This window comes from Pogoniulus pusillus, unplaced genomic scaffold (assembly GCF_015220805.1).
Source record: "Pogoniulus pusillus isolate bPogPus1 unplaced genomic scaffold, bPogPus1.pri scaffold_58_arrow_ctg1, whole genome shotgun sequence".
NCBI lineage: Eukaryota > Metazoa > Chordata > Aves > Piciformes > Lybiidae > Pogoniulus > Pogoniulus pusillus.
The window spans coordinates 65,157-88,849 of record NW_026974711.1 but is presented as its reverse complement, the minus strand read 5'-3'; the positions used below and the strand labels follow the sequence as shown (position 1 = coordinate 88,849).

General features: G+C 66.2%; 1 protein-coding gene across 1 annotated transcript in view; it reads right to left on the bottom strand.

Annotated features, from left to right (window-relative positions):
* Nucleotides 1-3: 3 nt before the first annotated feature.
* KMT2D (lysine methyltransferase 2D) overlaps nucleotides 4-23,693 on the bottom strand; it is a gene marked incomplete at its 3' end in the record, with an annotated part of 39,686 nt that continues 15,996 nt past the window's right edge. Inside the window, exons 20-49 of the mRNA XM_064141560.1 lie at nucleotides 22,821-23,042; nucleotides 22,113-22,256; nucleotides 21,916-22,032; nucleotides 20,996-21,120; nucleotides 20,050-20,239; nucleotides 18,197-18,271; nucleotides 17,750-17,854; nucleotides 17,380-17,562; nucleotides 16,946-17,030; nucleotides 16,587-16,831; nucleotides 15,528-15,601; nucleotides 15,340-15,390; nucleotides 13,389-15,155; nucleotides 12,692-12,877; nucleotides 12,157-12,305; nucleotides 9,894-11,974; nucleotides 9,667-9,790; nucleotides 9,470-9,557; nucleotides 8,718-8,784; nucleotides 7,884-8,116; nucleotides 4,358-7,219; nucleotides 4,119-4,262; nucleotides 3,848-4,012; nucleotides 3,570-3,726; nucleotides 3,082-3,163; nucleotides 2,797-2,972; nucleotides 1,540-1,688; nucleotides 1,304-1,439; nucleotides 1,080-1,210; nucleotides 4-603 (exon numbers count right to left, since the gene is read on the bottom strand). Of these exons, the coding sequence (XP_063997630.1) occupies nucleotides 4-603; nucleotides 1,080-1,210; nucleotides 1,304-1,439; nucleotides 1,540-1,688; nucleotides 2,797-2,972; nucleotides 3,082-3,163; nucleotides 3,570-3,726; nucleotides 3,848-4,012; nucleotides 4,119-4,262; nucleotides 4,358-7,219; nucleotides 7,884-8,116; nucleotides 8,718-8,784; nucleotides 9,470-9,557; nucleotides 9,667-9,790; nucleotides 9,894-11,974; nucleotides 12,157-12,305; nucleotides 12,692-12,877; nucleotides 13,389-15,155; nucleotides 15,340-15,390; nucleotides 15,528-15,601; nucleotides 16,587-16,831; nucleotides 16,946-17,030; nucleotides 17,380-17,562; nucleotides 17,750-17,854; nucleotides 18,197-18,271; nucleotides 20,050-20,239; nucleotides 20,996-21,120; nucleotides 21,916-22,032; nucleotides 22,113-22,256; nucleotides 22,821-23,042 (10,913 nt within the window). The remainder of the gene's footprint in view (nucleotides 604-1,079; nucleotides 1,211-1,303; nucleotides 1,440-1,539; nucleotides 1,689-2,796; nucleotides 2,973-3,081; nucleotides 3,164-3,569; nucleotides 3,727-3,847; nucleotides 4,013-4,118; nucleotides 4,263-4,357; nucleotides 7,220-7,883; nucleotides 8,117-8,717; nucleotides 8,785-9,469; nucleotides 9,558-9,666; nucleotides 9,791-9,893; nucleotides 11,975-12,156; nucleotides 12,306-12,691; nucleotides 12,878-13,388; nucleotides 15,156-15,339; nucleotides 15,391-15,527; nucleotides 15,602-16,586; nucleotides 16,832-16,945; nucleotides 17,031-17,379; nucleotides 17,563-17,749; nucleotides 17,855-18,196; nucleotides 18,272-20,049; nucleotides 20,240-20,995; nucleotides 21,121-21,915; nucleotides 22,033-22,112; nucleotides 22,257-22,820; nucleotides 23,043-23,693) is intronic.

Sequence of the window (23,693 nt, the reverse complement as noted above, 5' to 3'; positions counted from 1 at the left end):
AGTCTCGTAAACCTCGGTGGACCAGAGGGCGCAGTTCAGGTGGACCCAAAGGTCCAGGTCGAGGTTGAGCAGGCGGGCGGGGCCGTCGGTGGCGCCGTCGCCTTCCTCGTGGCAGAAGCAGCACTTGCGCAGGTCCCGCGGCACCTTCTCGGGCCGCAGGGTGGTGCCGAGCCTGTCGATGAACTCGGCGATCTCTTTGTCCCCGTCCCTCTTGGCGCCTCCCTTCTGGATGGTCACCAGGAACCGCAGCCGTTTCCACCGCACTCCTTTCCACTTCTTCAGCCGCGGCCTGGCCTCGTCCCCGTCCTCCGGCGGCCGCGAGCGCGGCTTGAAGCGAGGCGGCGAGTGGGGGGCTGCGGCCCCTTCCTCCTGGGGGGCCGGGGAAGGGGGTGGAGGGAGAGGGGAGGAGGGGGCTGGGGTTGCCTCGTGGGCTGCTTCGGGGTCAGGGACTCTGGCAGCCTCAGTGGGGCTGGATGGGGAGGGGACAGAGGGGGAGAGCGGCGGGGAGGGCTCCTGGGGCATGACGGAGAGCTGCCGCACGTCCAGGTTGGAGACGTTGTTGACGTAGCAGTGGTGCAGGCTCTTCTCTGGGGCAGGGCTCTCCTGGGGGGCAAGAAAGAGGGGATATGGAGCAGAGAGTCGCAGAGGTGGGGGACAGGGCTCAGAGAGTCACAGGAATAGGGACAGGGCTCAGGGAGTTGTGCAGGGGTGAGGACAGGGCTCAGAGAGATGGGGACAGGACTCAGGGAGTCACAGGGATGGGGACAGGGCTCAGAGAGTTGCAGGGGCAGGGAGAGGGCTCAGAAAGTCACAGGGATGGGGACAGGGCTCAGAGAGATGGGGACAGGACTCAGGGAGTCACAGGGATGGGGACAGGGCTCAGATTGTTGCAGGGGCAGAGCTCAGAAAGTCTCGGGAATGGGGACAGGGCTCAGAAAGGTGGGGACAGGGCTCAGGGAGTCACAGGAATAGGGACAGGGCTCAGGGAGTCATACAGGGGTGGGGACAGGGCTCAGAGAGTCCCAAGGGTGGGGACAGGGCTCAGAGTGGCAGGGGTGGGGACACAGCTCACAGCTGACCTGGCGGAGCAGGGTCAGGAGGTCCAGTTCGCCCTTCAGGCTGTAGCCTGGCAGCACTGCGTCGAACTGCTTCAGCCACTCCGAGCTGCTGTCGGGCACCTTCCCTGCCTTCTCCTTCCCACCAAGCATCCCTAGGAGACACAAAACAACCCATCAAAGGGTGCCAAGCCTGGGCACGTGAGGTGCCCAGCCTGGGGCTGCTGGGGCACAAGGCAGATGCTCACCAGCCACATCTGTCTCCACCTTCTTGGCCTCCACCACGGCTGCCCGCACGGGGCCGTCCGGGAAGAGCACCTCGTAGGAGCTGGGGATCTTCACGCTCAGCAGCTCAGCCATGGCCACCATCACCCCGTTGAGGTTCTGCAGGAGGAGAAGAGGACAGGACGTGTCCAGGGGACACAAAATGCCACCACACAGGGGTCAATCCGAGGGTCTCACCTCGTGCCATGCCCTTGCTCACCTTGGCGGCCGCGGCGGACACGGTCAGCATGACGGAGACCTCACTGCTCTTACCCTTCTCCCACGGAGCACCTGAGCCTGCTGCCCCCACCTTGCCAGGGGGCCCCCCAAAGGCCTCCACGGCCTCATAGGGCTTGGTGTCGGGGAACACTGGTGTGGGGAAAGGATGGGGAGAGGGTCAGAGCTGTGCAGACCCAGGCCCACCAACAAAACCACTCACGAAGCCACTCAGCTGCCCTGGACCTCTGCAGAGCTGCTGCTAGGAACCCATCAGCTCGTGTGGGTCAGAAACATGGAGGGGAGGGCACAGGGACCCCAGAACCAACATGGAAGCCTTAAGGGAGCATCTGGAGGACCCCCGGGAATGGGCCGGCCCCAGAAGGTGAGGTCACGCTCCAGGTTCTGCTGCCCAGATGCAATACACCCCACGGACCCCTGCCCCTCAAGGACCCTTCTCTTGGTTCACCATCCCTTACCAACCCCGTCCTGTGCCACCCAAATACTACACAGACCCCCCCCCCCATCCCAGTTCTCGTGCCCTGCAGACCCTCTCCTCACCCTACCTTACCCTCACTCAACCTCTACACCCCACAGACTGTGTCCTGCAGACCCTCTCCTCACCCTACCTTACCCTCACTCAACCTCTACACCCCACAGACTGTGCCCTGCAGACCCTCTCCTCACCCTACCTTACCCTCACTCAACCTCTACACCCCACAGACTGCGCCCTGCAGACCCTCTCCTCACCCTACCTTACCCTCACTCAACCTCTACACCCCACAGACTGTGTCCTGCAGACCCTCTCCTCACCCTACCTTACCCTCACTCAACCTCTACACCCCACAGACTGTGCCCTGCAGACCCTCTCCTCACCCTACCTTACCCTCACTCAACCTCTACACCCCACAGACTGCGCCCTGCAGACCCTCTCCTCACCCTACCTTACCCTCACTCAACCTCTGCACCCCACAGACTGTGCCCTGCAGACCCTCTCCTCACCCTACCTTACCCTCACTCAACCTCTACACCCCACAGACTGTGTCCTGCAGACCCTCTCCTCACCCTACCTTACCCTCACCCAATCTCTACACCCCACACACCTCCTCATTCTTGCTCTCTGCACCCCAGGGACCCCCTCCCTGCCCTACTTCACCCTTCCCTGGTCCGCATACTCTACCAACACCCCCAGCCTGCTCCACACACGCCACAGATGCCCTCCCTCCTGCTCTGGTGCCCACCCCAGACTGGTGTAGCCCACCTGGGATGCTGGCCCTGGGGATGATGGGGATGATGGGGGACAGGACTCGCTCCTCCAGCTCCGGCTTGGCCTCGCTGAGCAGGGGGAAGCGCAGCAGCTCCTCGCCCAGGACGCTCTCGGGGGACGAGGCAGGGACGATGCTGTCAGGGGAGTCGCTCTCGTCGTCGCTCTCCATCCTGGGGGGGGAGAGTGGGGGTCACAGAGGGATTGGGCTGCAGGGGCTGCTGCCAGCCAGAGGAGGGTTGGTGGCACCCGTGGAGGTTTCATGGTGACTTGGTGGCTCACCTGACATCCTCGGTCTGGTTGTGGGGAGGGGTAGGGAGAGCTGCCAGCAGGTCCAGGCTCTTTACTTCTACAGGTGGTGTGTCTGTGGGTAAAGGAAGGGTGGCATGGGGTGGGGTGGGTGGCACAGGGTGGGATTCACAGATTGATGGAAGGGTTTGGGTTGGAAATGACCTTGAAGGTCATCCAGTCCCAACCCTCTGCCATAGGCAGGGATCCTTCCCACCAGCCCAGGTTGCCCAAGGCCTCATCCAGCCTGATCTTAAACACCTCCAGGGAGGGGGCATCCCTCTGGGCAACCTGTGCCAGCATCTCCCCAACTTAACTCTCAAGAATTTCCTTCTCCTTCCCACTCTCAGTCTCCTCTCTTCCAGCTCAAAGCCACTGCCCCCTCACCCTGGCACTCCAAGGATGGGTATCACAGGGTGGGCTTGGGTGTGACAAAGTGGCCACAGGGCCTCAGCCCCCACCCCTGTGCCAACCAGCCTCACCTTTCTGCCCATGTGGCTCCCGGGCCGGGTCACCATCCTTGGGCTGCTCCCCCAGCTCCTCGGGGGCTGTGACACCGTTCACCATCTTCTGCTGCACGGAGGGTGGCGGCGTGGGGGGCAGCGAGGAGGGCGGCGTGGGTGGGTTGCTGAGGTTGTTCTGCCGGGGGGGGGGTGGGGGGGAGTGGCACACAAGAGAGCACAGTGAGCACGGCAAAGTGACCCAGGACCCCTGCGTGAGGAGCGGGGGGCTGGGGTGGGCATCAAGGCCAGAAGCCCACCTTGGTGAGCAGCTGGGAGTAGTAGTCGGGGACGCTGTCGAGCACGGCGCTGCCGAAGGCTCCCCGCAGCTGGCTCTTGCCGTTGATGGGGCTGCTGCCGAAGGGGGCGAAGAGGCTGAAGTTGGCCGTGATGGTTGGCTCGGTCAGCGGCAGCAGCGACAGCTCCTGGGCACGGAGAGGGTGAGGAGGGCACGGAGATTAAAGGGCAACCCCACTCCTCCTGCCCCCTCCCCAAACCCGCCTCCCCCATCCCGGCCCGCAGCAGCCCTACCTGTTTCAGCTGCTTCATGAGGGCATCGCCGGGCCGCAGCCCTTCGTCCTTCCGCAGCTTCTTGCGGGACGCTGGCAGCCGCTCGCTGCCCTTCTGGACCCGCTTGGGCTTGGTGGGTGCAGGCTTCCTGGCGATGGAGGGGTCCTGGGCACGGAGAGAGGAGCGGGAGCTGTGCTGAGCTCGGCCCCGCAGCCATCGCCCCGCAGCATCCCCGCTCTGCCCCTTGGCACTCGGCTCACCTCCCGGCCCAGCAGCAGCGACTGCGCCCGCGGCTCGCCGCCGGTGCCCCCCCGGTTCTCCGTGTGCCCGTTGAGCTCGCCCGGGCTCTGCGCCGACAGCTGCACGTTCTTGGCTCTCAGCAGCTTCTGCAGCAGGAGGTGCCCAGCCTCGGAGCGGCTGCCCGGGGCCAGCAGGTTGTTGGTTTGGCCGGTCCCAGAGTCACCGTTGGCCTCCGGTTTGGCGGCTTCGTCTCCATCCAACCCGCACGGTGCCGGTGCCGGTGCCCGTGCCGGTGCCGCCGCCGCCGCCGCCTCTTCCTTCGGCTCCTGCTTCACCAGCACCTGGGAGGCTTCACCTGCCGTGGGGGCCCCCTCCGCTGCAGCCCCATTGATGTGGGTCTCGCTGGGGTCTGCCGAGTCTGTGCTGGGTGCCTCAGAGTCCCAGGGGCCGTGTGCGGGGTCAGGGAGGGCACCACTGGGCGTGGGCGTCAGCCCCTGCTCCGTGGGTGCCAGGGGGCTGGGGACCGAGGCTGGCATCCCCGGTGACGTCTTCTTTGGCTCTTGGGGGCTCTGCTCGGGGCTAGCCAGGTGTTGGGGGGCACAGCCCAGGGGAGAGGGGGCTGACGGCATGGGGAGCCGGACGAGAGCGGGCTGGGGTCCGCGGGCAGTCAGGGCTGCCTGCACCAGCTCTGCCAGGGGCTGCTGCTGGGGGGGTTGCCCGGGTAGTGCCCGTCCCTGCTCTGTGCCAAAGCCGGGTTGAGGCTCTGCCGGGGCACCCGGCCGCGGCTGGAAGTGGGGTCCCAACGGGCGAGGGGGCTGGCGAGCTGGGGAGCCGTAGTCCGGGGCCTGCCCGGGGAAGGGGCCGGGGGGTCGCAGCGCCTGGCCCTGCTGCAGCAGGTTCTGCTGGTGCCGCTGCACCAGGAGGGCCTGGAGCTGCTGCTGCTGCTGCGGCGTCAAGTGCCGCAGCTGCGGGTTCTTGGCCAGGACCCCCTGGAGCTGCGCCCGGATCTGACCCATCATCGGTCCCGGCACCTGCCCCAAGAGACCCGGTGGCACCGTGCCCGGCGACTGCCCCGCTTTGTGCTGCCCAGGGCTCTGCAGCCGCGGAGGCTGCGGCTGGCCCTGCAAGGTGCCCGGCGGCCCCTTGCCAGGCTGCTCCGGTGCCCGCGGTGCCTGTGGCAGCACCATACCCTGCGCCTGACCCGTCCCACAGCCCAGCGGTGGCTCTGCCACCCCGGTGGTGTCCCCGAGCTGCTGCGACAGCTCGGGGCGGGCAGCAGAGCCAAGCAGGGTGCCCGGCTGCCCAGGGGCTGCCCGCAAGGCCGGCTGCGGGGAGGCCAAGAGGAGCTGCTGGCCCTGCCCCAGCTCAGCCTGGTGTTTGGGGGCTGGGGGCTCAGGACCACCCAGTCCCGGGGGGTTAAGGGCTCCCTGCTGCTCCTGGGCCCCCCCGTGCAGCTGCCCCCCGCTCTCGTTGCCCTCGGCAGGCAGGGCACTGCCATCCACCCCCGCTGCGGGCTGGTCCTTGGCAGCCAGGACAGGGGGGGTCGGCTGCATTCCCTGACTCAGGTGCAGCACGGAGGGGGCCTGGCCCCCCACCCCATGCTGCGGAAAGTGCTGGATCGAGGCCTGCCCCTGGCCCAGCCCCAGGAGCCCGGGCTGAGTGCCCGCCGAGTTCTGCTGCTGCTGCTGCTGCTGCTGCTGCTGCGGGGCCAGCAGTGCCCGCGACTGCCCCAGCTGCTGGGACAGGACGAGACGGTGGCCCAGCATGCCCGGAGTCTGCGGTGCCAACTGGGGCGAGCCCAGTACCCGCTGCTGGTGGGGAGCCAGGAGAACCTGGCGCTGCTGGGGCTGGGGGTGACCCAGCACTGGCTGGTGCTGCAGCCCCGGGCCCTGCGTGTGGCCAAGCAAACCTGACTGCTGCTGCTGCTGCTGCTGCTGCTGCTGCTGCTGTGGGGAGAGCTGCTGCACCAGCAGGCTTTGCTGGCTGCCCATCAGCCCCGGCTGCTTTGGCACCATCGGCTGCCCCACGGTGCCCGGCTGTGGGGCTGGCTGTTGTTGCTGCCCCAGCAAGCTGGGTTGCCCCACCATGGCTGTTGGTTGTTGCATGGAGCCTTGGCCCATGGTGCCAGGCTGCTGTTGCTGCTGCTGCAGCGAGGTCTGCGCCATCACACCGGGCAGCGAGCTCTGCCCCATCACCCCTGGCTGCTGCATGGCTCCTTGGCCCAGCACTCCTGCCTGCTGCAGTGATGTCTGTGCCATGATGCCCTGTGGCTGCAGCGAGGGCTGGGCCATCACCCCTGGCTGTTGCATGGCTGCCTGTGCCATCACCCCGGGCTGCTGCATCGCTGCCGCCTGTGCCATCGCCCCGGGCTGCTGCATGGCTGCCTGTGCCATCACCCCCTGCTGCTGCTGCTGCTGCAGTGACACTTGTCCCAGCATGTTCTGCTGCTGCAGCTTCTGTGCCAGCTGCATCCTCTGCAGCTGCCTCTCCTGCATCAGGCGGCTGTCGGCTGCCAGCCCACGCAGAGCTGGGTTGCCACCGAAGAAGGTGTTGGAGGTGCCAGGGGCGGGGGCGCTGCCCACCCCTTGCTGGCCCATGAAGGACAGGCCTTGCTGCACGGCCATGGGCACACCGCCCTGGGGCAGTCGCAGGCCCCCAGCCTGTCCTGCTTGTTGGCCCAGACCTTGAGCTGCCACCACGGTGCCCGCAGGCTGCTGGACGCCGCCGTGTGCCGAGAGCAGCTGCCCAGGGAGCTTGGACATGAGGCGAGGGCTCTGCGAGGGGCTCAGTGCCATGACGGCCGAGGCCTGGTGCTGGTGCTGCTGCTGCTTGCTGCGGTACTCGGCCATGAGGTTGGTGTGCTCCTTCTGCTGCTTCCGCACCTGCCGGGCACACGGGCACGGGGTTGGCATCAGAGAGGGTACAGGGATGGCACTAGCACTGGGGGACAGTGGGTTTGTAGTGGGGAGACCACATCGGCGCTGGCAATGGCATAGTGTTGGTGCCAAGGGTGGCACATCTGCACCGGGGACGTGATGTCTGCACAAGGGATGGCACATTTGCAGTGTGGGTACCACACGTGCGGGTGGAGGGTACAGTGGTAGTGTCAGGATGGCACATTTGCACTGGGGACACCATATCTGCACTGGAAATGGCACAGTGGCAGTGCCAGGATGTCATATTTGCACTGGGGACATCACATCTGCACGAGGGATGGCACAGAGGTAGTGCCAGAATGTCACAGTTGCACTGGGGACACCACATCTGCATGAGGGATGGCACAGTGGCAGTGCCAGAATGTCACAATTGCACTGGGGACACCACATCTGCACCTGGGATGGCACAGAGGTAGTGCCAGGATGTCAGATTCATACTGGGGACACGACATCTGCACCTGGGATGGCACAGAGGTAGTGCCAAGATGTCACATTCACACCGAGGACACCACATCTGCCCTGGGAATGGCATCACACTGGTGCCAGCAACACCACATCTGCACTGGGGGGGCGGTAGGGAGGGGGTGTGTGTGCCCCTCCCTGCTTTTACCTGGTCCAGCTGCTTCTGGATCTTGCTCTGCTGCTCTGTCACCAGCTTCAGCTTCTCGGCGTCGGCCTCGGGGAACTCCCTGCCTGCCTTCTTGGCCGTGCGCTGCTTGGCACACAGAGCCTTGCGCGACTTGCGGTGGGCACCGATCTGCTCCTCCAGCACCTTCAGCTGCATCTGCAGCAGCTGCTGGGTGTGGAACAGCCACTCCTCGTACTGCCTCTGGTCAGCCTCGTCTGCAGGAGCGGGCAGAGGGGCAGGGTTCAGCAGGGAGAGCGGGCAGAGGGCAGGGGGCTGGGTGGGGGGCGATGGGCAGAGGGGTGGTGGGATTGGATCGGTGGGCAGAGGGCTCAGGGCAGAGCAGAGAATGAGTCCAGGGCAGGTAGTAGGCAGAGAGCTCCAGAGGGAAGTGGGCAGAGGGCTTGGGGACAGCACAGAATGGGCCTGAGGCTGGCAGCAGGCAGAGAGCCCCTGAGGGAAGTGGGCAGAGGGCTTGGGGACAGCACAGAATGGGCCTGAGGCTGGCAGCAGGCAGAGAGCCCCTGAGGGAAGTGGGCAGAAGGCTCAGGGAGAGCAGAGAATGGGCTCAGGAGGGCAGCAGGCAGAGAGCCCCTGAAGGAAGTGGGCAGAGGGCGTGGGGACAGCAGAGAATGGGCTCAGGAGGGCAGCAGGCTCGGGGCAGCGGGCACAGGGGGAAGCAGGGAGAGGGCCCAGGGGGGCATGGCAGGCTCAGGGCAGCGGGCAGAGGGCCCAGGGGGAAGCAGAGGCCCTGGCTGCAGATTGAGCCCTGCTCAGCCCAGTGGGTGTGGGCAGGACTGGCACTGGGGGGGTACTCACTGATAACACCCTGGGCAAAGGTGGGTGGGTTGGGGCGAGCCTGGGTCGGGTCGGTGCCACTTCGCTCCTGGCAGAGAGGGAGAGGGTTGGGGACCTGTGATGGGGGGGTCTGAACCCTCCTTGTCTGGAGAGCTTCCAACCCCACCTGGGCATTGGCATTCTGAGCAGGCTGCCAGGGGTGACCCTGCTGGAGCAGGGTGGGGCTGGAGTGGGTGAAGCTCCAGAGGTCTTTTCCAACCCCCACCCCCTGGCACCATGGCAGGATTCAGGGATTCACTCCTCAGCCTCGTGAGAATTGGCACTGTTTAGTCTGATGGAGTCCCCACCCTTGGAGGTGCCCAGGGGATGTGTGGGCACAGCCTTGGGGCCCAGTTGCTGGACTTGGTGCCCCTTGGGAGACCTTTTCCAACCCAAACAATTCCCTGGATTCTACGAGCACAGACCACAGCCCCAAGCCCCTCTACCAACCAGCCCAGAGCTGCTCTACTGGGCACAGTTAAGGAGGGCACTGGCAGCAGCCTGGTAGTTGCCAACCTCCTCCACCCTCCCAGACTGGTAAACAGCTGTGAAGGGTCCAGCAGCTCCTCAGCCCTGCCAACCACCACCTCCAAGGTCATGCCCAGAGATGTCCTCACCCTGTCCCAACCTCCCCCAAGGTGCCACAAACCCAGCAGGCGAAGCAGCTCCAGCCTGGCAGCAGCTCCTAAGTGCCAAGGTGACCCCTGGAGACCCCCCCCCAGCCCCTCACTCACCTGCCCGCTCCCTGCCAGCAGGTGGTTCTGCATCTCTGCCACAGCTGGGCCCCCCGAGAGCCGCTGTGCCAGCAGCGAGACCTGTTGCCTTTGAGGGGACACCAGGGATGAGTTGGCACCAAGGCACCCTGCCCATCTCACCCCACCCTGCCCACCTCACTCCACCCTGCCCACCTCACCCCACCCTGCCCCATTACCTGTTCATGCCCGGGGCCACGCCGATGCTGCCCTGAGCCATCACCCTCTTGATGCCCTTCAGTGCCACCATCTTGGCCTTGGCAATGGGGTCCATGATGTCCTCAGCAGCAAACTTGTCCAGGTCTGCCAAGGGAAATGCCAAGGGCAGTGTCACAGCAGGTCCAGCACCACCCCCCAACCAGGGTGGACCCTCAAGACCCCAACCCCCTCCCAGGGCAGCTCCTACCTGTGTCTGGGAAGAAGCTGTTGGCCAACTGCTGCTGCATGAGCAGCTGGGGAGGGGGCTTCAGTGCCAGGCCTGGGGGCTGCACCCCAGCCATGGGCTTCTGCACCAGCACCTGCTGCTGCTGGCTCTGCTGCGGCTGTGCCAGGGCCACCTGCACGTTGTGGGGTGCTGCCAACACGTGGGGCTGCCCAGGAGCCATGCCCATGTGCGGGGTCAACCCTGGGCCCTGCTGGGGTGTGCCAAGCCGGGGAGGCTGCGGCGCCATCAGCTGTGGCCTGGTCACCAGCCCCAGCTGCAGAGGTGTTTGCTGGGCACCCAAGCGGGCAGAGGGTTGCCCCTCGGGGGGTTGCCCGGCCGCTGTGGCGTGCAGCATGGGGTGCCCTGGGGCTGGCAGGTGTGGGGTGCCCCTGGGCAGGTGAGCTGACATCTGCTGCTTCTTCTGCAGCTCCTTCTTCTCGTGCTCCAGCAGGTCCTCGATGAGCAGGGGCAGTTCGCTCGCCACCAGCGAGCTCTCCATCTTGTCCAGGTCATCAGCTGGCGACTGCCTGGCACTGCCCAGCCCCAGGGCTCCGCTGTCCAGCTCGAACTTCTCCAGCAAAGGGTTGCTCTGGTTGCCCAACTGGGCAGGACCCAACCCACGCCCGGGGCCTGCGTAGGGATCCTTCTCTGGCACAGGGACGCCGGCGTGGGCGGCGCTGGGGAAGTGACCCATGCCCAGGCGCGCGGTGCCAGCCCCGGGGCTCAGCAGGCTCTGAGCGGGTTTGAGGCTCAGCCCCAGCGAGGCTGAGATCTTGTCCGTGCCCTGCAGGGTCTCTGATTTGATGGGCACCGGGAGCCTGTCGGGGCCCCCAGCGGTGAACTGGCAGGGAGAGGTCTTCAAGCAGCCTTCCTCCAGCTTGGGCTTAACGTCGGCGGGCACCGCGCCCACCTTGCCCTCCACGGGTGCCAGCGTCACGCCCGGCGGGCAGGCAGCAGAAGCCGAGCTCAAGCCCACCCCGGAGGGCACCAAGCCTTCTTTGGGCACCTCCCTGTCGTCGGTAGGCTGGGCAGGGTCCTTGCCGTCGGTGGGGTCGGGGAGCTTGATGCCAGGCGCCGGGGGCTGGGTCTGGAGCTGCGCTTCCCGCTCGGCCCTCTCGTTGGCAGACTCGACCAGGCGCAGGTGCTCGTTGAAGATGTCCTTCTTGTCCCCCGTGTCCAGCTCGGGGTCGGTGTATGCCAACAGGTCGAACTCGCCCCCGTTCAGGAGGTCGTCCAGGTGGGGGTCTGCGGTCTCCAGGCTGTCCAAGTTGCCCAGGTCGTCGTCTCCCTTTGCCACGTCCGGGTCCAGGCTCAGGTTGGCCAAATCATCGTCGTCGTCCTCCAGGTCCTTGTGGGAGCCGAAGTCGTCGTCCAGATCGGGCTCCACTGGCACCTCGCAGGGTGGCAGCCGCCCCCCACCTTCCAGGTTCAGGTGGCTCTTCCCCGGGCCCGCGGTTGGCACCGGCTCCGGTGCGGTGCCGTCTTTGGGTGGGTCGGGGCGCAGGGTGGAGCCGGAGGACAGTGGGCGTGGGGGGATGTGCTGCAGCTCCAGGCTGGCACCTGGCAGCGCCTGGGGGGGCACCGCTTTGGGGTGAGCCTGGTGGTGGTGGTGGCTGTTGCTCATCTCGGCTCCCTGCGGCGACGCCGGCGGCAGCGGCACTGCCATCTTCTGAGGTTGCAGCGCTGGGGTGGGCAGGGCCTGCATGGGCATAACCGGGGGGCAGAGGGCCTGGGGGGTGCCCTCATCCCCTGGCAGGAAGAAGCGTGGCCGAGGAGGTGCCTGGGGGGCAAAAGGGGATCCGACAACCCCCCCGGGGCCCTTCTGCACGTTGTGGCGCAGCTCGATGAAGGGGGCGCCCAGGGTGGCAGGTGAGGCGGGCACCGCTTCGGCGGGTGCTGGCAGCCGAGTGCCCAGGGGGGTGCCAGCGGTCGGTGGGGCGAAGCGGGAGGTGCCCGGGAGGCGCAGGGCTGCTGCCTGCTGCTGCTGCCAGAGGTGCTGCTGTGGAGGCTGTGCCGGGAAGACCCCACGGGGGTAGAAGGCCTGGGGGGGCCCCACTGTTGCCCTGCAAGACATCAGGGGGTTGGCACAGGGGTGATGCCCCAGCCTTAGCATACCAAGGCACAGTACCCTGGAGAGTGCCAACCTCTTTCAGGCCAGGCCAGGCACCTGCTGGAAGCACAGGTGCCAGGGTGATTCCCGCAAGCTGGGGGAAGGGCTAAGCATGGCACTGCCCCTGGCACTCACCTCCCGTTGATGTCCATGGCCACAGGGGTGGCTGCTGGCGGGGGTCGTGCCAACCGCTCATCCTGCCCGAACGCTGCCTGCACCATGACGGAGCCTGGCAGCTTCCCGGTGCCAGCTGTGGTGCCCAGCGGCCCCAGCAGACCTTTGTCCTGGGAGACGAAGGAAAAGGTAAGGACTGGAACCCCTCTGGCTGTGGGCACAGAGCTGAGTTGGGGTAGTGCCACCTGGGGGCAAAGGAGGCTCCGGGGGAGACCTCCTGGTGGCATTTCAGGAGGCGGAAAGGGACAGGAAGCAGCTCAAGGAGGGAAGACAGAGACTGGAAAGGAGGATTAGGAGACACTGGCACAGGTTGTGTGGGTGCCCACTCCTTGAGGGCATCTATGCATGAGGCCTTGAGCAACCCCTGGCTAAGAGAAGCTTGAAGATCACCTCATGCCAACCCCTGGCACGGGCAGAGCCTTCTAAGTGACCTTCAAGTTCCTTTCTCAACCCAACCCAGCATCGCCCCCTCTGTGCCCACCCTCAGCTCTCCTACCTGTGCTGGTTGGAAGGGGGCCATGCCCCGGCCTAGCTCAAAGGCCTGGCTGGCAGCATCGGGTGCCCAGGCAGCGGGTGAGGGGGTGCCAGCTGCCGCCGCCGCCGCTGCTGCGCTCTCCTTCTCCTGCCTCAGGCTGTTGCGTTGGATCTGCTGCCGGATCAGCAGCTCCCGCAGGCGCTGGCGCTGCCAGGGGCCAAGCACTGGTCAGACCACACCTGGCTGTGCCAAGCCCACCCAACCCTTGGCTGCTCTGTGCCCGCTACCCAGCTCTGGGTAAAAGGATCCAGTTGGAAAAGGCTCCAGGGAGAGGGGACTGTGGTGCCAGGATGAAGGGTTTGGCGCTGGAGCGTGGCAGAGCTAAGATGGGCATTGGGAGGATGTTCTGCACAGGGAGGATGGGCAGACACTGGCACAGGTGGCACAGGTGGCACAGGTTGCCCAGGGAGGTGGCTGAGGATCCCAGCCCTGAAGACATCCAAGATCAGCTTTGCCCTGGCCCTGGGCACCTTCCTCTAGCTGGAGGTGCCCCTGCTGCCTGCAGGGAGGTTAGCCAAGATGGCCTTGGGGGGCAGGGGGTGTTGCCATCTGGGCATCTACAACCTGGGCTGCACCACCTCACCCTCCCACATCCCAGCAGCTCCTCCCCCCTGCCACCCCCTCCCCAAAACACAGCCAGGACAGAGCCAGCCCTCACCTGCCGCTGCTTCTCCAGCTCCGACTGGCTCATGGTGCCCAGAGCCCCCTCCTGGCTGCCAGGCAGCTCGGGCAGCTCACGGTTCGGGGGTGCCGAGAGCCCCACGGCTGCCTCCTCCCTCTTGTCAGCCGCCGGCCCCAGCGCTGCCCGGGGCAGGAAAGTGACAGAAGTGTCCTGCTGCTGGGGGGGGGCTGAGGGCTGCTGCGGCAGCACCGAAGGGGCCCGCAGGGGCGAGAGGCTGTAGGGCTCTGCAGCCGCGGCGGTGCCCGGCCCCAGGGGGCTGCCAGCTTGGTGAAAAGCAGGGGATGAGGAGTAGGCAGAGCTCTGAGGCTTGCCGGGCACGAAGTGGCTGTTGATGCCATGAGGCTGTTGGGATGGGGACCCCTTGAGCGGCTCCGACACGGCCGGGGGGAAGGTGAAACGCATCGGGGGGGCTTGGCTGCCCGGGAAGACGCTGGCACCGGGGGAGCGGGCAAAGGGGGGCTGCTGTTGCTGCTGCTGCTGCCCAGCTGGCACCTTGGTGTGAGGCTCGCCCGTCGGGGTGCCCCCCACGAAGCCTCCCCCAGCGGCTGCTGGGCTGTGCGAGAGAGGCACCGACTTGAAGCCAGGCTCGGGCAGCTGCGGGCGAGGAGGTTTGTGCATGGGGGGGAAGGGGTCCCGGGATTGGGGCCGGGAGGGGGGCTGGGAGTAAGGGTCCGGGGACTGGAAGCGAGGGGTGACAGGGGACTGGCAAAAGGCTTCGTTGGAGAGAGGCCGAGGGGTGAGAGGGGACTGGGAGCTGGACTGGGACTGAGGACTGGCAGGGACGCGGGAGAAGGGCTCCGAGGGCAGGGAGCGAGGGGGGAGGGCGCAGCAGGACTCGGGGGGCTGCGGCCGGGGCGTGAGGGGGGGCTGTGAGTAAGGGTCGGGGTAGGGGGACTGACGATAGAGGTCAGGGTGCCCGGGGGGTGAGGAGGTTAGGGAATGGGGGTCGGGAGGGCGATGCCCCAGCCCCGGACTCTGCGGCTCCACCTGGGGTACCCGAGGGGTCAGGGGAGCTTTGAAGACGTCTGCAGCCTTCAGCTCGGCAGCCGAGAGGTGAGGACCCCCCGGGGAGTCCCCAAAGCTCATGCTGGGGGCATAACCTGGTGAGCAAACCCCCAAGCTCCCCACTTCCTCCTTCTTCACCTCCAGGCCCTTTTTCTGCTCCCCAAAAGGCAGGGGAGAGAGCAGAGCCTCGGGCAGCCGAGCCCCAGGGCTCCCTGGCACCGAGAGGTTGTCCAAGGAAGGGCACCGAGGCTTCAAGAAAGGGTCGGGGGTCCCAGGTTGGTGCCGAGGGGTACCGGGGGGGGTGGGATGAAAATCGTGGGGGGGCTGAGAAGTGGGACCAGCACGGGGACCAGCGAGGGGCTGGGAGGGGAAGGGCTGGAAGGCAGTGCCCGCCGTGGGGCTCTGGCCCAGGGGCGAGGGGAAGCGAGGCTCCAGCGGGTAGGCTGGCACCGCGCCGTAGGGCTCGTGGGAAGGCACTTGGGCAGGGGACTGGGGGGGCAGCTTGAGGAAGAGCTCGCTGGGGGATTCCGACCCCGCCGGGGGCTTTAAGAAGCCCTCAGGGGCAGCAGCAGCAGCAGCAGCAGCAGCAGCAGCAGCGGTGCCACCCGCTGGGGGGCTGCCGATGTAGACGGGAGGCTGTGCCCCGGGGGGCACCGGGATCCGAAGGTGCAGGGAGGGCCTCTCCGGCTTGCGCAGTCCCTCGCCTTTGGTCTGCTTGTTGATCTGGCTCTCGGCCTGCTGCAGAGAGAGCCTGGCCGTCAGGGGGCTGCCAGGGGTTGTGAGGAAGGAGGGAGGGAGGAAAGGAAGGGGTGGGGTATGCTAATACCCCTCCTGCGTATCCCCACCCCCCCCCCCGACCAATGCCAACCCCCACCCAGGGCTGGGTCAGGGCCGCCGGGCACCTCCCTGCTCCAGCACGTACCTTCTGCACCTTGCTGATGCGCTGAGCCGCTCGGTTATCTTTGGCCTTTTGCTAACAAAAACACGAAGCCAACTGACTCGCAGCCCCCGGTGGTGCCCGGGCCCGCCCCACTCCGCCCCTGTCCCTGCCCCCTTGCCCACCCACCCACCTCCGCGGCGATTCCTTTGCCCCTTTCTCTGGGCACTCACCAAGTAAGGGGCTTTGTCCGTGGCAGGGACCTTCCTCCAGAGCTTCATGATCTGTTTGCAACGGCTCGACCAGTCTGGGAGTCCGGTACGAGCAGAGGGAGGGGAGGAGAGAGACCTTAGCCAGAGTCTGATGAGCCCCCACAAGGGCCCTTGGTGGGTGCCTGGCACCCTTTCTGTACGGAGTGGCCTCATGCCCAGCAGCTGGCACAAAGATGCGCCCCCAGTGTCGTTGCAAGGAGAGTTTCAGCCCCACAGCAAAGTCTTGTGCTGGGAGCTCCCCTCTGAAGAGGGGGGTCAGGGGTCCCTGCACCCAGATACCTCCTCAATAAGGGGTCCTTGCACCCAGCTCTCCCCTGAACAGGAGGGTCAGGGGTCCTTGCGCCCAGATACCTCCTGAACAAGGGGTCCTTGCACCCAGCTCCCCCCAAACAAGGGGTCCTTGCACCCAGATACCTCCTGAACAAGGGGTTCCTGCACCCAGCTCCCCCCTGAACAGGGAGGTCAGGGGTCCCTGTGTCCAGATACCTCCTGAACAAGGGGTCCTTGCCCCCAGCTCCCCCCAAACAAGGGGTCCTTGCACCCAGATACCTCCTGAACAAGGGGTTCTTGCACCCAGCTCCCCCCTGAACAGGGAGGTCAGGGGTCCCTGTGCCCAGCTCCATCCTGAACAAGGAGTTCAGGGGTCTCTGCACTCAACTCCCTTCTGAAAAGAAGAATCAGGGGTCCCTGCACCCCACTCCCCTCTGATCAAGGGGTCCCCACATCCACCAACCCCCAAATAAGTGGTCCCTGCACCCAGCTCCCCTCTGATCAAGGGCTCCCTACATCCACCAACCCCCAAACAAGTGGTCCCTGCACCCAGCTCCCCCCTGAACAGGGAGGTCAGGGGTCCCTACACCCAGCTCCCCCCCCGATCAAGGGCTCCCCACATCCACCAACCCCCAAACAAGGAGTCCCTGCATGCAGCTCCCCCCTGAACAAGAGATCCCTACCCTACCCCACCCCACCCCCAGCTCCCCTCCACCCTCACCCTGAGCTTCAGCTCCCCCAGAGCCCTACCTGGATAATCCTGCTTGAGGTTGGGGAAGTTGATGTTGGCGTAGAGGACAGGGGAGATGGTGGAGAGCTCCCCCAGCTCCTCGTCCTTCTCCCAGCGCTGCAGGCTGCGCTGGTTGTAGGACAGTCCCTCCCCCTCCCCTTCCGTGGTGGGGGTCGTGGGGGTCGAGGGGGTGGTGGCAGCTGAGCTGCTGGCCCAGGGGCTCTCGGGCTCGCAGTGGTCGGGGCTGAAGAAGCCACTGCGCTCCCTGCGGGGGGGGGACAGAAGTGTCACTCACCAGGGGAGAGGGAGGGGAGGGTCTGGGGGTCCTGTGACACCCCAGGGGGTCCCCCCCAGCTCCTCACTATCACCACCCCCATACCTGTTGTCGAGGAATGGGGACTGGCAGACCCCTGGGTATGAATCCAGGGAGACAGATCCAGAGAGTGAGCCCAGGGAAACGCTCCCTGCGAGGGAAGGGAGAGGGAGGTCAGGAGGACAAAGCTCTGCAGCCACCCTGGAGGGGAGGGGGGAGAGTGTGGGGGGGGAGGGGGGTCGGGTCCCAGCAGCCCTCAGACAGCACAAAACGTCACCAAATGCCCCCAAAACGCTTTCCCTTGTTCACCCCCAAGAGCAATGGGGAACACCCAAGGGCCTCAAGCTCTCCTGTACCACACTGCTCTCCAAACGGCTCAGAAGCAACCAAGGCAGGACCTGGTGGCTCTTCTCCCAGGGCAGATGGTGGCACCTACCCATCTGCCCCCATCCCACTCAGGACCTCTCCTCGATCACCACATCGATGCCACCTCCACCCACCCTGCCCTGGCAGCTGCAGGTCTCCTTGCAGGAACGGCCTCTGTGCCCGGCTGGGGTCCTGCCCTGCTCCCCCAGGCTCCAGCCCCGCGGCCACGCAGTTCAGGGGCTGCTCCCCACGCTCCGCCGAGCCCAGCACGTCCTTGAAGAGCTGCTGCACATCTTTGCTCTCCATCTTGGGCAGCTCTGTGAGGGGGGGGGGGGGGAAAGGAGCAGCAGGGAGAGTTGAGCTCCCCCTCTGTGGGCAGCACATGGGGTCCAGCTCACCCTGATGAGAGGAGCTGAGAGAAACCCGAGGGTTTTGGGGCTCCCACCCAAGGGAATCCTGACCCTGAGACTTCCCTGGAGGGGAGCACAGGGGGTTGGGGCTCACCTTCGGTGGGGATCTTGTCGAGGTCGGAGCTCAGCGCCCCCTCGCCCGGCGTGGCCGGTTTCTCGGTGTCCCCGGGGTCCGGGGACTCCTTTGGCTCGTCGGTCCCTGCAGGGAGGAACCAGCAGCTGCCTCCTGCACCCTCACATCTCCCTAGACCGGAGTCCACACTGGGCCACTGCCTACTGCCCCTAAGCCCTACCGAGGAATCCTCCCCGCGACGCGCTGCAGTTCAGCTCTGCGCCACACGAGGGCGCTCTGCCTGCGGCTCCATAGGCAGAGCCTGCAGGGCGTCACAGGAACAAACCATAGAGTTCAGTCCCATTCCTAGAGCGCCCTCCCCAGCCGGGCACCGCTTCCGGCTCTATGGTGGCGGACTCGGCTGCCGGGACACAGCCCGCCCTGGACGGAGGACCGGGGGAGGGTCTCGGGAGGTCTCCGGGAGCTCACCCAAATCCTCGCCCTTGGCGTCGTCCTTGCCGTCGTCATCCGGCGCGGCGGCGCTGCCGTCGGTGCTGTCATCTCCTAAGGGAACCAGCCCTTAGCGAGGCAGAGTTGCTGCGGTGCTGGTGGGGAGGGGGAACGACGACGACACCCCCAGTACCCCACCCCCCCCACCCCGACCAGCCCCGGGGGTCCTTCCAGACCCCTTGCGACCAACCCCCAACAGCCCTCAGTAGCCTCCAGGGACCTGCAGGGTCTGTGACAGCTCCAAATGACCTCGGGGGGCTCCTGCAGGAACCTCTGAGCTCAGGGACACCTCCAGCCCAGGGACACCTCCAGCCCAGGGACACCTCCAGCCCAGGGACACCTCCGAGCCCAGGGACACCTCCGAGCCCTGAGACACCTCCGAGCCCAGGGACACCTCCAGCCCAGGGACACCTCCAAGCCCAGGGACACCTCCGAGCCCAGGGACACCTCCGAGCCCAGGGACACCTCCAGCCCAGGGACACCTCTGAGCCCAGGGACACCTCCGAGCCCAGGGACACCTCCAGCCCAGGGACACCTCCGAGCCCAGGGACACCTCCGAGCCCAGGGACACCTCCGAGCCCAGGGACACCTCCAGCCCTGAGACACCTCCAGCCCAGGGACACCTCCAGCCCTGAGACACCTCCAGCCCAGGGACACCTCCAGCCCTGAGACACCTCCAGCCCAGGGACACCTCTGAGCTCAGGGACACCTCCAGCCCAGGGACACCTCCAGCTCAGGGACACCTCCAGCCCAGGGACACCTCTGAGCTCAGGGACACCTCCGAGCTCAGGGACACCTCTGAGCCCAGGGACACCTCCGAGCCCTGAGACACCTCCGAGCCCTGAGACACCTCCGAGCCCTGAGACACCTCCAGCCCTGGGACACCTCCGAGCCCTGAGACACCTCCAGCCCAGGGACACCTCCGAGCCCAGGGACACCTCCGAGCCCTGAGACACCTCCGAGCCCTGGGACACCTCCAGCCCAGGGACACCTCCGAGCCCTGAGACACCTCCAGCCCAGGGACACCTCCGAGCCCAGGGACACCTCCGAGCCCAGGGACACCTCCAGCCCAGGGACACCTCCGAGCCCAGGGACACCTCCAGCCCTGAGACACCTCCAGCCCAGGGACACCTCCAGCCCAGGGACACCTCCAGCCCAGGGACACCTCCGAGCCCAGGGACACTTCCAGCCCAGGGACACCTCCAGCCCAGGGACACCTCCGAGCCCAGGGACACTTCCAGCCCAGGGACACCTCCAGCCCTGAGACACCTCCAGCCCAGGGACACCTCCGAGCCCAGGGACACATCCAGCTCAGGGACACCTCCGAGCCCAGGGACACCTCTGAGCTCAGGGACACCTCCAGCCCTGGGACACCTCCGAGCCCAGGAACACCTCCGAGCCCAGGGACACCTCCAGCCCAGGGACACCTCCAGCCCAGGGACACCTCTGAGCCCAGGGACACCTCCAGCCCAGGGACACCTCTGAGCTCAGGGACACCTCCAGCCCAGGGACACCTCTGAGCTCAGGGACACCTCCAGCCCAGGGACACCTCTGAGCTCAGGGACACCTCCAGCCCAGGGACACCTCTGAGCTCAGGGACACCTCCAGCCCAGGGACACCTCCGAGCTCAGGGACACTTCCAGCCCAGGGACACCTCCAGCCCTGGGACACCTCCGAGCTCAGGGACACCTCTCAATAAATCCGGGGTCCTCCAACCACCTTCAGCCCCAGGAGTCCCCCACCAACTCCCCCAGCACCCCCAGGTGTCCCCTCCCCTCCCAGGGACAACGGTTGGGGTTTGGGTTGCCAAGCCAGATCCTGGCCATACTCACCTCGGGGGTGCGTGGGAGTCTCTCTCCTGTCGTGGGGGGTCCCCTGCAGTGCTCCAGCCAGGCTGGGGTCCCCTTTGGGCCGTGGGGCACTCTGGCCCAGGCTGGGGCGGGCAGCCCCATCCCCGACGCCGCCCGCGGCCAGCAGTGCCTTCCTGCTCAGGTCCATCAGAGCCTTCCCGAAGAAGGCCTCCTGGGGGAGCACAGCAGCTGCCATCAGCACCCCGGGGGGGGGTCCCCTCCCTCCATCTCCATCCTGGCTACCCTGCAGCCACTGCTGCCCACCTCAAGGGTTGCTTCCATCTGCCCCAGAGCTGCCTCCAATCACCCCAGAGCTGCCTCCATCCACCCCAGGTTCCACCCCATCCACCACAGGCTCCCTCCCTGTCCACCCCAGAGCTGCCCCCATCCACCCCAGGTTCCACCCCATCCACCACAGGCTCCCTCCCTGTCCACCCCAGAGCTGCCCCCACCCACCCCAGGTTCCACCCCATCCACCACAGGCTCCCTCCCTGTCCACCCCAGAGCTGCCCCCATCCACCCCAAGGCCAACTCCATCCATCCTAGGGTCACCCCCACCCACCCCAGGGTGCCCTTCATCTGTCCCAGGGCTGCCCCTATCTGCTCAAGTTGCCTCTATCTGCCCCAGGGTCCCCTCCACACGCTCCAGGGTCCCCTCCATCTGCCCCAGGGTTGCCCCTATCCACCCCAGGGTTGCCCCTATCCACCCCAGGGTCCCCTCCACCCGCCCCAGGGTTGCCCCTATCTACCCCAGGGTCACCTCCACCCACCCCATGGTCCACTCCATCCACCCCAGGGTTGCCCCTATCCACCCCAGGGTCACCTCCACCCACCCCATGGTCCACTCCATCCACCCCAGGGTTGCCCCTATTCATCCCAGGGTCCCCCCCACCCACCCCAGGGCCACCTCTGTGCCCTCTGTGCCCACCTGCAGGTAGGGAGGGAACATATCCTCCAGCTTGCTCTTCTTCCTGCCCCTGCGCTTCTTCTTCTCGTCCCCCTCAGCCGAGCCTGCCTCCAGCCCCCCCTCAGCTGGGAGCTCTGCTGCAGCCCCTGGGCACAGACACCTCCCGTGAGGGCCTCACCCCACAGAGGCTTTGGGCTTCTTCCTTCTCACACTACAGGCACAGCACCGTGGGATGGATCCCATCCCATGAGCCCTTCTCCATCCCCAGGGCATGAGTGGGCAGGGGGACAAGGAGACAAGAAGGGGAGAGGGGAGAGGAGGGAAGAGGGAGAGAGGAGGAGAGGGAGAGAGGGGAGAGAGGAGGAGAGGGAGAGAGGGAGAAAGGGGGGAGGGGAGGACAGGGGGAAAGGGGGGAGGGGGAAAGGGGGGAGGGGGAAAGGGGGGAGGGGGAAAGGGGAGAGGGGGAAAGGGGAGAGGGGGAAAGGGGAGAGGGGGAAAGGGGAGAGGGGGAAAGGGGAGAGGGGGAAAGGGGAGAGGGGGAAAGGGGGAAAGGGGAGAGGGGGAGAGGGGAGAGGGGGAAAGGGGAGAGGGGGAAAGGGGAGAGGGGGAAAGGGGAGAGGGGGAAAGGGAGAGGGGGAAAGGGGAGAGGGGGAAAGGGGAGAGGGGGAAAGGGGAGAGGGGGAAAGGGGAGAGGGGGAAGAGAGAGAGAAGAGGGGAAAGGGGAGAGGGGGAAGAGAGAGAGAAGAGGGGAAAGGGGAGAGGGGGAAGAGAGGGAGAAAGGGGGGAGGGAGAAAGGGGGGAGGGAGAAAGGGGAGAGGGGGAAAGGGAAGAGGAGAGGGGGAAAGGGGAGAGGGGAGGAGAAGTGGAAAGGGAAGAGAGGGAGGGAAGGAGGAGATGGAAGGGGAGAGGAGGGGGCAGGGGCAGGCCCCAGCAGGCCCTACCCTCCTCCGGCTGCCCCTCGGCACTCGCTGCCTCTCGCCCTCCTTCCGCCGGCGCCGCCGAGACCTTCTTGAGGCGAGTGTTGGACTTGCGCTGCCGAACCATGAAGCCGCCGATGCCTGCAGGGGGCGAGGGGAGGTGGTCAGGGCAGTGCCAGGGGCGAGGCTGGCACCGGCAGGGGGGGCAGGGCGGCACTCACCGGGCCGGTAGGGTTTGCGTTTCCTCTTCTTGCACTCCTCGGGGTCCTCCAGCCCCTTCCCCGAGTCCGCATCGGCGCCGAGGTCGCGGTCGGGGCTGGCTGCAGCCTCCAGCTTGATCTCACACTCCATGTGCTCCACACCCACTGCGGGGGGGGCACAGGTTAGTGGGGCCCCTGGGCACCCCCACACTGCACCCGACCTCAGCTCAGCCCCTGGAGGGTACATTAGAGGGGTCCTGGGCACCCCCAAAGCTCAGCCAATGGAGGGCACATTAGAGGGGTCCTGGGCACCCCCAAAGCTCAGCTCAGCCAATGGAGGGCACATTAGAGGGGTTCTGGGCACCCCCACAGCTCAGGCAATGGAGGGCACATTAGAGGGGTCCTGGGCACCCCCACAGCTCAGCTCAGCCCCTGGAGGGTACATTAGAGGGGTCCTGGGCACCCTCACAGCTCAACTCAGGCAATGGAGGGCACATTAGAGGGGTCCTGGGCACCCCCAAAGCTCAACTCAGGCAATGGAGGGCACATTAGAGGGGTCCTGGGCACCCCCACAGCTCAGCCAATGGAGGGCACATTAGAGGGGTCCTGGGCACCCTCACACCACATCCAACCTCAGCCCCTACCCCCTCTAAAAACCACCCACGGTTGCCACTCCGGTACAGTGCTGGGCACCCCCACGGCTCATCTCTTGTCCTTGGCCATCCTCACCCTCAGCCTTGAGCAGCTCCTCCGTGTCCAGGTCCCCTTCCTTCTTATCCTCGGGGCCCAGGGGGTCTCCTCCCCCCTCCAGCCCCCCCTCCCCGTTGAGGGTCCCTGGGCGACCTCCCTTGCGCTGCCGCCGCTTGTGCAGGGGGGAGAGGGAGAGGTTCCTCAGCACGGCCATGCCAGCCTCGGTCAGCAGCACCCCCTCCAGGCGGAAGTACTGCGGCTCTGGGGGCAAGAGACAGCAGTGGGCACCAACTGGCAGCGCTGGGCACGAAGGAGAGGCACTGGGGCACGAATGGACAGGGCTGGGCACGAATGGACAGGGCTGGGCATGAAAGAGAGGCACTGGGGCATGAATCGACAGCACTGGGCACGAATGGACAGGGCTGGGCATGAAGGAGAGGCACTGGGGCATGAATCAACAGCACTGGGCACAAATGGACAGAGCTGGGCATGAAGGAAGGGCACTGGGGCATGAAGGAGAGGCACTGGGGCATGAATGGACAGCACTGGGCATGAATTGGCAGTGCTGGGCATGAAGGAGAGGCATTGGGGCATGAATTGACAGCACTGGGGCATGAATCAACAGCACTGGGCACGAAGGAGAGGCACTGGGCATGAATTGGCAGTGCTGGGCACGAATGGACAGGGCTGGGCATGAAGGAGGGGCACTGGGGCATGAATCAACAGCACTGGGCACAAATGGACAGGGCTGGGCATGAAGGAGAGGCACTAGGGCATGAATCAACAGCACTGGGCACGAATGGACAGGGCTGGGCATGAAGGAGGGGCACTGGGGCATGAATTGACAGCACTGGGCATGAATGGACAGGGCTGGGCATGAAGGAAGGGCATTGGGGCATGAATCAACAGCAC